Source organism: Adiantum capillus-veneris, chromosome 17 (assembly GCF_014529385.1).
Source record: "Adiantum capillus-veneris isolate H3 chromosome 17, ASM1452938v2, whole genome shotgun sequence".
Lineage (NCBI taxonomy): Eukaryota > Viridiplantae > Streptophyta > Polypodiopsida > Polypodiales > Pteridaceae > Adiantum > Adiantum capillus-veneris.
The window spans coordinates 150,971,107-150,981,656 of record NC_140947.1 but is presented as its reverse complement, the minus strand read 5'-3'; the positions used below and the strand labels follow the sequence as shown (position 1 = coordinate 150,981,656).

The 10,550-nt window shown below is 42.7% G+C and overlaps 1 protein-coding gene and 1 pseudogene across 3 annotated transcripts; both read right to left on the bottom strand.

Annotated features, from left to right (window-relative positions):
• Window positions 1–4,314: 4,314 nt before the first annotated feature.
• On the bottom strand, window positions 4,315–10,550 carry LOC147438326 (uncharacterized). 3 transcript variants are annotated; one of them, XM_086486112.1, is made up of 3 exons: window positions 10,397–10,550; window positions 6,859–7,031; window positions 4,315–4,990 (listed from the first exon to the last, which is right to left on the bottom strand). In XM_086486112.1, exons 1-2 carry the CDS (start codon window positions 10,433–10,435, stop codon window positions 6,861–6,863), a joined length of 210 nt encoding a protein of 69 aa, XP_086342238.1. In that variant the 5' UTR covers window positions 10,436–10,550; the 3' UTR covers window positions 4,315–4,990; window positions 6,859–6,860. The 3 variants fall into 3 exon arrangements, with proteins under 3 accessions (XP_086342238.1, XP_086342237.1, XP_086342236.1); XM_086486110.1 differs by lacking the exons at window positions 4,315–4,990; window positions 6,859–7,031 and adding exons at window positions 7,044–7,639; window positions 7,714–7,810 and having other exon boundaries at window positions 10,397–10,533; XM_086486111.1 differs by lacking the exon at window positions 4,315–4,990 and having other exon boundaries at window positions 6,323–7,031.
• Window positions 5,350–6,523, bottom strand: LOC147438327 (uncharacterized; annotated as a pseudogene).

The following is a 10,550-nucleotide window of genomic DNA, read 5'->3' as shown; positions in this document are numbered from 1 at the left end:
TTCCGTTGGCATCACTTTTCTCTTTATTTTCCATGGGCTTGACATTCCGTCTAGCCTCTTGTTGGAAATTGATGCGCAAAGCAACCATGGTGTGGTGGATTACTTTGGTGATAGAACCAGGCCGTTGAGAGTTGACATACTCGACCATCTCTTTGGGTAATCCCGCACAAAATTGTTGCTTTTGCTCGACAAAGTCTATCTTTTGAAAGAAGTAGCCTTGAGATGTAAATCCCAAAACTTGACCACATATTTGTGGATAGACTCATTAAGAGAGAAGCTTTAAACTTCGCCATTTGGTAAGCACTTTGTCCTTTGCATCACTTGCAAGGAATTGCTTCATGATGGAAACTCGTAAGTTTTCCATGTCTTTGGGGCTTCATCGTTGCCACAAAGGCTAGCCCACTATTGACGAGCCGATTTTTGGAAGTGCATAGCTACATGGCATAGCTTGGAGGACTCCGTGAAGACCTCGTCTCCAAAGGCCCATCAAATTGTTGGATGAAGGCCAATACTTTGTCAGTAGCACCAAAGGTGCCATCATAGGTGAGAAAAGAGATACTCTTTCCTCCCTCTTTGAGCTTCTTGAGCTTTTGTGACCTTCGCCATGCATGGTAAGATTTGAGATGTCCTCCCCTCTTGTATTCTATAGGAGAATAACTATTGCTCTCGTCGGAAGAGGAGGAAGGTGAAGAAGAAGGAGAAGAGGGTGACCTCTTTCTTGTCCTTTTCTTCCTTTGTTTCCTCTCTCCCCTTTTGAGTGACAAGGAGAAGGACTATGGGTTAACCGTTTCCTCTTGGGAGGCGATCGTTTAGTCCTCCTTCTTCGTGGAGCTACATCTTCGGAGAAATTTAGGGATTCATTGCTTTCTTGATCTTCGGATTCCTCCTCTCGTATGGGAGAGAGTCTTCTTTTGGGGGTCTCTTCAAGAGGCCTCGTAAGCTCTCTCTCCTCTTGGAGAGGAAAGGAAATCCCATAAGCACGAAGTTGTTGAGTAACTTCGGCTTGCAAAGTGGGGTTGCCCATAGCTTGTTGCAACCTAGTGACAAGATAATTAACAAACACGGGGGCATTATCATTGGCACCTTCATGTGCAAAATCAAAGTTATCAATGTTCATTCTCCTCTCTTGGTTATTGTCAGCCATGCTAATTAAACTTATGTGTTTACTTAGTGTATGCTTTGGCAATTCAAAACCTTTGTTGCTATCCTCTTAGCCTTTGAAAATAGGCACTTAAGTATCTGCACCCACCGCTCGAATTGGTTAATTATAGAGAGTAGTGGAGTGAGTCTAACATAGCGAAGTTGCCGAGGGATAGCTCCTTTCGGACTTATTATGGCTCAATAATGGTAAAGCTGTAGGCAAGTCTAAAAAGACTCCATTATTAAGTCCAAAGCTCCCGAGGTGTGCACCATATCCCACATAGTGGGCTCAACAAAACCGATAATAGATCCCAGCCGCACTTACCCTAACATAATTAACAAAATCAACCATTAATAGGATACTTAAGGACCACTCTTCTTAAGCAAGAAAAGAGAAACCAAATGCTCTGATACCAATGTAATGGAAATGGCCTATGAACTTTGAGAGTAGAGGAATTAGAAAATTAGGTGAAGCACCTTTGAGAGATTCTTTGTGAGCATAGCAGTTGAACTTAATTGATGGTAGCAACATAAACATGGTACTTAGTTAACTTGGCATGAACAATACTTTTACAAGAGAGAGAGTTTAGAGAACACGACAATAGTTGAGGACAGGATTCATATGGAGCCGGTCCCCCCTCCAATAGGCATTTGTATTATAGTTTTTCCCATCAAGACAGACTTGGTACAATACAATCTTTGTGTTCCTTGTAGCCTAGGTGATGCAATGAAGATGGAAAGCTTCATGCATCACAAGCATAACATAAACTTGAAGAAAGCATTAACTATACCAAGCCTCAGTCCCAAGGCCTCAAACACCTTCGAAGGTGGAGAGAGCTAGCGAGGAATGAGGATTGGGAAGAGGAAGAAGAAACATTCCATAGGAGAAAAAAATAGTCCTCACTTATCATAACTCTTCTTGCTAGCATACATAATAGCATAGTAATGAAGATGGAGAAGATGGAAAGCTTAAGCATTGAAGCATGACTCTTGGTTGGATTTGCATTCCATAGCCAAGAGTGTTGGTATAGGCTTTCACTCTCACAAGCTTGGAGAAGGAGGTGGTGTTCCTCAACTTTCACCAAGTGAGAATAGCCTTCCAAATGAGTGTGTGTGTGTGTGGAGTATATCTCTCCTAGCACCCCCCCTCCTTGCTTTGGGTGAGTGGTGTTCTTTGTGCATGTTGCAAGCTCATTGGACGCCTCTCCCCCTAGCCAATCACATGCAGCATGCAGTCAAGTACATGGGTAGTCTTTTGACACGTGTCCTCCTTACCCCTTAGAGGAAGAGAGCTTGGAAATATCTAGATATTTGTTAGATGGAAGTAGAAGCTCATTGGACCCCTCTTTAGCCCAACCAATATCATTCAAGCACACCATGTGGTTAAGCTTAGTGAAAGTCTGACATGTGTCCCATGTGCTCTTTTAGAATTCCCCTAACTTTGAGATTTTTATGCACAGGTAGTTTATCAAACAACTTCCTCATTAAGTGTGTAGGTTCTCTTTTTGACTCAAGCATCTTACCCCCCATGCATAGGAAGCTTTTCAAGCAACTTCCTCATTAAATGTGACAAGTACCTCAAGTACCTTAGTCATCAAGCATGGCAAGCACCTTAGGTGGAGTTCCCACCTCAAGCACAACCATAGCTTGTTTAAGTTTAAGTCGGGTTCCCACCTCAAGCACAGCCCTAACTTGCTTAAGTTTAGGTTGGGTTCCCACCTCAAGCTCAACCCTAGCTTGCTTAAGGTGAAAGGACTTTTAACACTAACCATTGGAGGTCTTTAATGAAGCTAACCCTAAGGTATTTTAAGCTTCATTAGTTAACCTTTCTCTTTGACATACCATCTCTCATATGGGCCCCTCTACCATTGGCCCCATGTTGAGATAGATCCGTAAGCACATGTCTATATTCTAGCCCTTGTTCCCGTTTATTATCCCATATTAAATGATCAGTTTAATATGAGATAATCATTTGGGTTGGTTAGATATTAGATATTTAATGGCACGGTGGCCTGCAGTAGATCAAAGGAATGGGGAGTACCAATATTAAGGGTGTCCACAAGGATTTTTTTTTTACAATTCCTTTACCATTTGCAGTAAACATGGCCTCTCTCTCTCTCTCTCTCTCTCTCTCTCTCCCCCCCCCCCCCCCCCTTATCCTGCGCAGAGGAGCTTCTCTCGTTTTGGACTTTAGCCTTCATATCGCAGTTTTCACCATGTGTAAAGGGCACTCGCTCTACCATTATAGATACACCACATTTCTACAACGGATTGAGAGAGAGGACACCCACTCAAATTTTGCTACTCTCCTAATAAGAGGCCTAGTGCTAGAGGATTTTTTAACAGAGCCTTCCATCCTCTATATGGTTAACCATTTGTGTCCTTAGAATGGTTTTGGGGCATACAAGTGATAATCAAAAGAATTTGGCAATCATTCTTGATGTAAGCATGAAGATCTTTGTAAAATTCAAGGCAAAGATTGACAAGGTTGAGAGAGAGAGAGAGAGAGAGAGAGAGAGAGAGAGAGAGATTATATCGTCTTCGAAAAGCCTAACTCGGCCACTGCCCAGATTTAGATGATGTACACGATTGCAAAATTGTAAAACCATGTTTCAGCACATCTATTTGAACTCAAAATCCGTACATGAACAAAATAGGAAGTTTACTCCAAGATAGAGACGAGAAATGTGCAGCTACACATCCCCATGCACAACTCTGTAATACCATATCGCTCCATGAAATATACAAGAATACTAATGGAAACGTCCACAAACACTTTGACATGTGAACTTATCCAATTGAATCTTTTGATCATTTTATCATGTTTTGACATAATCTAAATTTGAGGAGAAATGAGTCACTCGAGGTAGGCATTCTTGAGCATCACCTTGTATGGCACATGAGCATATCTGGTGAGAACTCCCACTCAATTACTAGCATTGCACACACGTCAAGGGACAAATTTGCAACCTACCTACCTTGTGTGGAACCATAATTTTACTAGAAACAGTCTAAACTATTGTTCAATTGTAAAAAAATAAGACAACATATTTTTGTCCTACTATTCCTAAAACACGAGTATTTCTTTTAACTTACTAATAAGTAAAACTCTGTCCACTAGATCAAGCACAAGTACTAATGATGAAGAGCCCCATTGATTGTTAAAACAAAGCTTGTACATAGCCCTTAAATTTTGTAACAGCCTAGCCTCTTGGTAACCCCTTCTAAAGACAAATCCAATACATATTGTTATGCCAATGCTTCCATAACATTTCAATGCAAGTTCTCCATGTCATGATTTAAGGCACCTGTCTATTAACGTGAGACAATTGGAACCACTTTGTCTGGTGAAGTTGAAATGATAGCAACGGCAAGCAATCCACTAGTCCGTCTTGCACTTTTTGCATTCATATTAGCAATTAGACTCCTAACAAGGCCTCAAGGCCACATTGATGATGTAACAATTTCCCACTAACATGGTTGTCCACTCCATTTGGAAACATGTGCAAGAAAGAACGAGTACAAGCACACACAAATAGTGCTTTTGTGCAGCATGTGTGTACATGTACCGAATCGACATTCATTGAGGTAGGTGTAAGGGAGGATGTGCTATGTACAAAATGCACGGCAATTCTTTGCCTTATGAAGCTAGAAGGATCATAGCACCATATGTAGAAAGTAGGGGATAATAGAGCTCTTTATTCTTTCCCTGTGTCACAAGATGCTGGCTTCTAGGATGAGCGTCAAACCTTATAAATGTAGATAGTCTTCAAATGTTCATGAATCCTTGCCCTCATCACTCATTATTTGTTGGTATCTACCCTTAGCACTGCAAAATGCTTGATCCCCTCTGAAAAATAAAACGCAGGGTGAGAACCTGGCTTATTTTCTCATCAAAGAATATAGAAAGCTCCACTTCTGTGATTGGAATGGAGACTGGACTCTTTTGCAAAAAACACACCCATTGTCAAGCTTTACAATCAGCAATTGTGGTTTAAAAAGCCTAGATTTAGTGTAATTCTACATACAAAATATGAAAGATACCGCTCAATTTATAATTTGACGGTGAGATAACCTATAAAATTTACAAAAAATTTGGGTAAGTAACTTCAAAACCTTCCTACATGGTTAAATTTCACCTATAATTTCTCATGTGTAGGATTTCCTAGTGTTTAGGATAAAGCTTTTATTATGAGCACCGAATCTTCATTAGATTCGCACATTTGATTCACTGTCCTGCAGCCCATCACAACAACCCAAAAAAACACAAGACTTGCTTTTTTTTTTGGTGTTGTTATGACAAGTACTGTAAATATACCTCACCAATACTCTCTACTCAAGGATTGGTATTAGTAAGATGTAAAAATACGCCCAAAAAAAGTTGCAGCACTATCTCATTTACTCAGCAAGCAACACTAAAACAAATGAAAATCAAGGTACGGTATGTGTGAATTACCTGTACATGTAGTATATCCTTGCCCACAGCTAGAAGGTATTTACAAAGATTGCACTCCATAAAATTCTTCACCAGGGGCGGGCAGGAAATGTTATCGACCACAGTCTGCAAATCGTTAGAAGACAAAGGGTTGACATAATAGAAAATGGACTCTTCTGTAGACCTGCCTCCAAGAAATCCCCCTTCGTTTCCACTATTCTCATTACTTTTGAGAGTAAGGAGATGTCGACTCTTCGCATTTTCTGACGGCGGGCTTCTTGGAATGCTCGCCTCAAAATCATCCCTCTGTTGTAAACGTCATCTTGCTTTCTCTTCATCTGTGTTAGTAGTAAGCACACCTCGTTGCTCACCACATCTCATGAGCATTCTCTCTCTAGAGAGAGAGATATACCCATTACCAGATTCTGATCTCCCCTTTTAGCTTCTGCACTCCTCAAGTTGAGCAGAGGATCCAAGCTAGCTACCATCCTCAAACCGACAATAGGGCTTTCTACGTTTGTTTCTCTCTCTCTCTAAGTATCATGTGAGTGAGTCTCTCTCTACAAGGGAAGTTGGCATGAATGAGGTTATGCTTTGAGTTAGCTTCTTGACCACCACCCATGAGGTGTAAATTCTGTTTGTAGAAATACGTGCCAAAGACGACATAGTGCTCCATGTGCAAGGACTTGTTCTTCTCCTCCTCCTCCAAGTTTATGGCTATGGCAAGGCCAAAGAGAATTGTGGGCTCCAATACATACCTTGCTCATATTCTCCAGGCTTTACAGAGATGCTTCCATAGCCTTCCTGCTTTGTCGTCCACTCTTACAGCAACCGTCCTCAAGGCTTTCGACCTTCATGTAAAAACCCCAGCTACCCAAGAGCAAAAAACTCAAATTTTGCACGAATCAACCAACTAGATCGCTTGGCATGAGCAGCATTTGTGGCCATAGCCAACATACAAGCTCAATTGCTAAAACCCCTTTCTAACACAATAGCCCCGCACATCTTTAAGAAATAAAATGCATGCCAAAATGCAATAAAAGAAAGGTTCAAAGGACCCAAGAAAGTTTCTATGGTGTGGCAATCATCATAGCGTCAAAAGAACCTTATTCACAAAAGGACGCTCTGTTCAGCTTTAGCCCCAGATCGCATATGCAAAAATCATGAGCAACATGAATTTTCTCTTAAGGAACATGAGTTAGTTCAAAAAGGAGGGTTACATTTCTGGACAAGCTTGTCCATGACTGTATGTTTGATCATTGTTGTAGATGATTGTACACTACCTTCAAAAATTGGCCTCCTCGTTGTCGAACATGCACGCAGTTCTTCGTCCAAATGCAGATTCAAGCTTTTCTAAATCAAACAAACTTTCCATCGATTTCTGGCTTTCCCCGTCCTTCACATAGGCAAATTTCACCTTATTTTGAGTGTTGGGGTCAGCAAATGGCTTAACAACCTGTACAAAACTTCATCTTCTCAAATGTTGCTTTCAGACACCTTGTTGAATGTAGAAATCATCAAGCAAACATCGTTGATTGAGCATGTATAGTGAGGACATTATAGAAGTATCACAACAAATTTCAATAACATTATAAATTGATGACAAGAGAACCCCCTATCTCACCAAAAAAGCCAGGACAACCACAACAGAATATATATATTTGAGCCCATCGGGTGAAAATAACGAGCACAGAATGTAGATAAAGAGGGAGGTAAGACAACAAAGTCTGAGCAGGAAAACCTTGGATCCATGGATAACTTGATACTGACAAGAGAAAGTCCATAAAAATAGAACTTACATTCCATAATATTTTGAATACTTTAGGAGGATTGTACAGAATTGCATACGCAAGCCTCTCGGGGTACTGATTTTAAAGAACATTGTTGTCTCTTGAGCTATCCTCAATGGAATCATGGACATGTTCTAGCCCTCAAAATCCATGAGCTATACCGTTTACTCTTGGTCTCGAGGTACATCAAATACCATTTTTGCCCATCTAGTTCACTCAAGCGCTCACTAAATGTTGAGCACGCATACGAAACTCGTCCCAAGAAGCCTCAGGCCTGCACGTTTCTGGATTTGAGTGGCATCCCATCACGCATTGAATGCACAACAACACAGAGCTGAGAGAAGATACCCATTCCTGGCTTTGACCGCACTCCCAGGAGACATTGAATACACAGTAAGCCCCAAAGCAAAGAGTACGCCAACGACAGCAAATCGAGCCACGCCACCTGTAAACAAAGCATACTCTTCATGTCGTGTGGGCGTGTACAGTAGCAATCATGCTAAGGGATAAAGCTCCTGTTGAACTACGCGACAAGCCAGGCCTTCCCCATCACCCGTAGGAGCATTCATGACCCCTGGCTTTGTAGAAACAGCGCCCGTCTTCATGCTCACGATTTAGACTCAGACCTGGCCTAAAAAGGACACATGAGGTAGTTGAGCCCTAACTTTAGGAGCCCTCACAGACGCATGGCAACCATCTAGCCCTCGGAAATGAACAGCTTATAACATGCACGATTTCTCCACCAGGACCCTATGGCCTTCTACAGGCAAAAAAGCCATCTTCCACTAATATGTTAACCTGATAAGAGGACTGGCCTCTGAATGAGTTTAATTTTATGCATACTTAACGAATAGGGAGTTCCCATTTTCTTTTAATCTTGTTTATGAAGAATCTGTCCCCATTATTGTGTAAGCTCCTTTGAAGTTGAAGACATCTCTTGCTTGTTTGGCAAGTAGAGCAAGCGTGCAATCTCCTAGTATGCTCTACTTGTCTACGACTTGTTGGTACTTCTTGTTTGCAACTCCCCCCCCCCCCCCCCCCTCTCTCTCTCTCTCTCTCTCTCTCTCTCTCTCTCTCTCTCTCTCTCTCATCTTCTCCTTCCTTTTGCACGTTGAACACATTTGGCATTGAGCAAGACATAGATAAGAATGTAGGGTGACATTGGTAGTTAAAGGCTGGTATTGCAAAACAAGGTCTTGTTTGGTGGTGCCTTGGATGGTATGTATGCCAAAACTGCTTTCTATAGGATATGTTGGGTGGTAAGGAAGCTTTAGGCTGTTTTCTATGGATAAAGTGGCTTTGACAGTTAAGAGGAATGGGAAGGGCGGAAAGAGGAAGTGGCTGGGGAAGGGGAGAGAAGATGAGGCTGCAAGCAAAGAGGAAGAGGAATCTTGTATTTTTTAAAGATGAGGCAGTAAGTTGTCATGATTCTAAGCATGGTTAATTAGAAAGAATATGGAGAGATGCGTTGATATTGGAAGGGAAGGAAATGGTGGAGCAAATGAAAGAGTTAGGCAAATAAAGGAAGAGAGGGGTAGGGGGGTGGGTGGTGAGCTACGGCCTTGAGACTGCATGGCCAACCACTTGGGCACGAGGCGAGGAGTAGGACATGCGGATGACGGTAGAAGACAATGTGTGGGTGATGTAAATGGCAGTAACAGCAAGGTTAGGGAGGAGATGCTGGCGAACAAACATTTTTTTTTAAACAAGAAAGGTGCATCTTTGGCGATAGCCCATCTAAAGTTAGATGCACGAGCTTGAGAATTTTAGTTGACCTACAATGTTGTATGCAAACAAAATCTACAAAGATTCTAGGTAATGAAAAACAAGTAGGGGGTACCCAGCTGTAAAAAATCGAAAAAAAGAAATGAATTCGAATTGATACCCTCTACAGCGAGGCAGTGAGCGACAACTGATGCGAGGAGTCAGCGAGGCGAGATGCAATAGACGAAGAAGGTATGGGGCACGAGGGGGTCGCACGTTGCAGGGAAGGGATGACGTCTATAGTAATTTTTTGTTTTAAAGTTTCCCTGCGTTAACAACACCTCGCACCGGCTGGGTTGGCTACAGAGAATGTCTCCCGAGGGAAACCGTGTGAGTTCGAAACTTTCATAGCACCTTTTAAAAGGTTAAGGGGCCATGATGGTTTGCAGCCCTGATATAGGGGAGGAATCTTCCCTATATATGAATAAACTATCAAAGCTCCCAATAGGGAGTACCAGCTGAAAAAAATCAAAAAATGAGCCATTAGTGAAAGGAGGGAAAAAGGGAAGGGTGATTAGGAAGTGAATTTTGGAAGGGGAAAAGAGAAGGGTGAGTGCCGACATACGTGTGGCTCTCTCTCTCTCACAAACACTTACCCCCTACTGGCTGGAAAAAAAATCCAAAAATGAGCCATTAGTGAAAGGAGAGAAAAAGGGAAGGGTGATTAGGAAGTGGATTTTGGAAGGGGAAAAGGGAAGGGTGAGTGCCGACATATGTGTGGCTCTCTCTCTCTCTCTTATGGTGCGCACATGTGTGCGTTCAACGCTTCGTTCGGCCGAAAAGTGCACTCCACATCAAACTAGACCCGCCACGCCCTTGTCCTCAAAAAACCGGAATGTGAACGTCTCTATCGTAATGGAGCACCTTCCCTTCATCACGTTCTGAAGCGTTCGCCAAAAGTTGGCACGGCGGGAAGAAGATTGCACTGCCTGACAGACGTGCAAAAGCTGCAAGATGCTAACGTGGAGCTTCTATAGCCCATCGTCCTGATTCGTCCACCTGCAGTGATATGCCTGGCAGAAAATCAGCAATTTGCTCCATGAACGACTGTTTGCATGTGCGCAATCTTGCAATCGGCCAGCACCCGTTCAAGAGTGAACGACCTTGAGAGTGAACTGTGCATGTGCGCATTACATCTCTCTCTCTCACGCTTTCCTCTTCTGGATGGCGCAGTGCAAGGCTTGAGGCCCTCTCTCTCTCTCTCTCTCTCTCTCTCTCTCTCTCTCTCTCGTCGCACAGAGAGCCAAACCTCGCTCTCTTTCTCTACCTTGCAGGTGTGCTGGCTTTGCGTCTCCTTTACGTGCATGCTGCTTGCGGGAGTCGACTCCCAAGGCTCTCTCTCTCTCTCTTGCGAGCATGGATGCCTAGGTTGCTGGCGAGAGTGGATGCCTAGGTTGCTTGCCGCAGTAGACGCCCACGCT

Coding starts and splice junctions, on each gene's coding strand:
- LOC147438326 (XM_086486110.1), bottom strand. CDS start 10,487: ATGCTCGCAAGAGAGAGAGAGAGAGCCTTGGGAGTCGACTCCCGCAAG. Junction 7,811..10,396: donor AAAGCCAGCACACCTGCAAG/GTAGAGAAAGAG, acceptor CTTTGTTTACAG/GTGGCGTGGCTCGATTTGCT. Junction 7,640..7,713: donor GCGGTCAAAGCCAGGAATGG/GTATCTTCTCTC, acceptor AGAAACGTGCAG/GCCTGAGGCTTCTTGGGACG.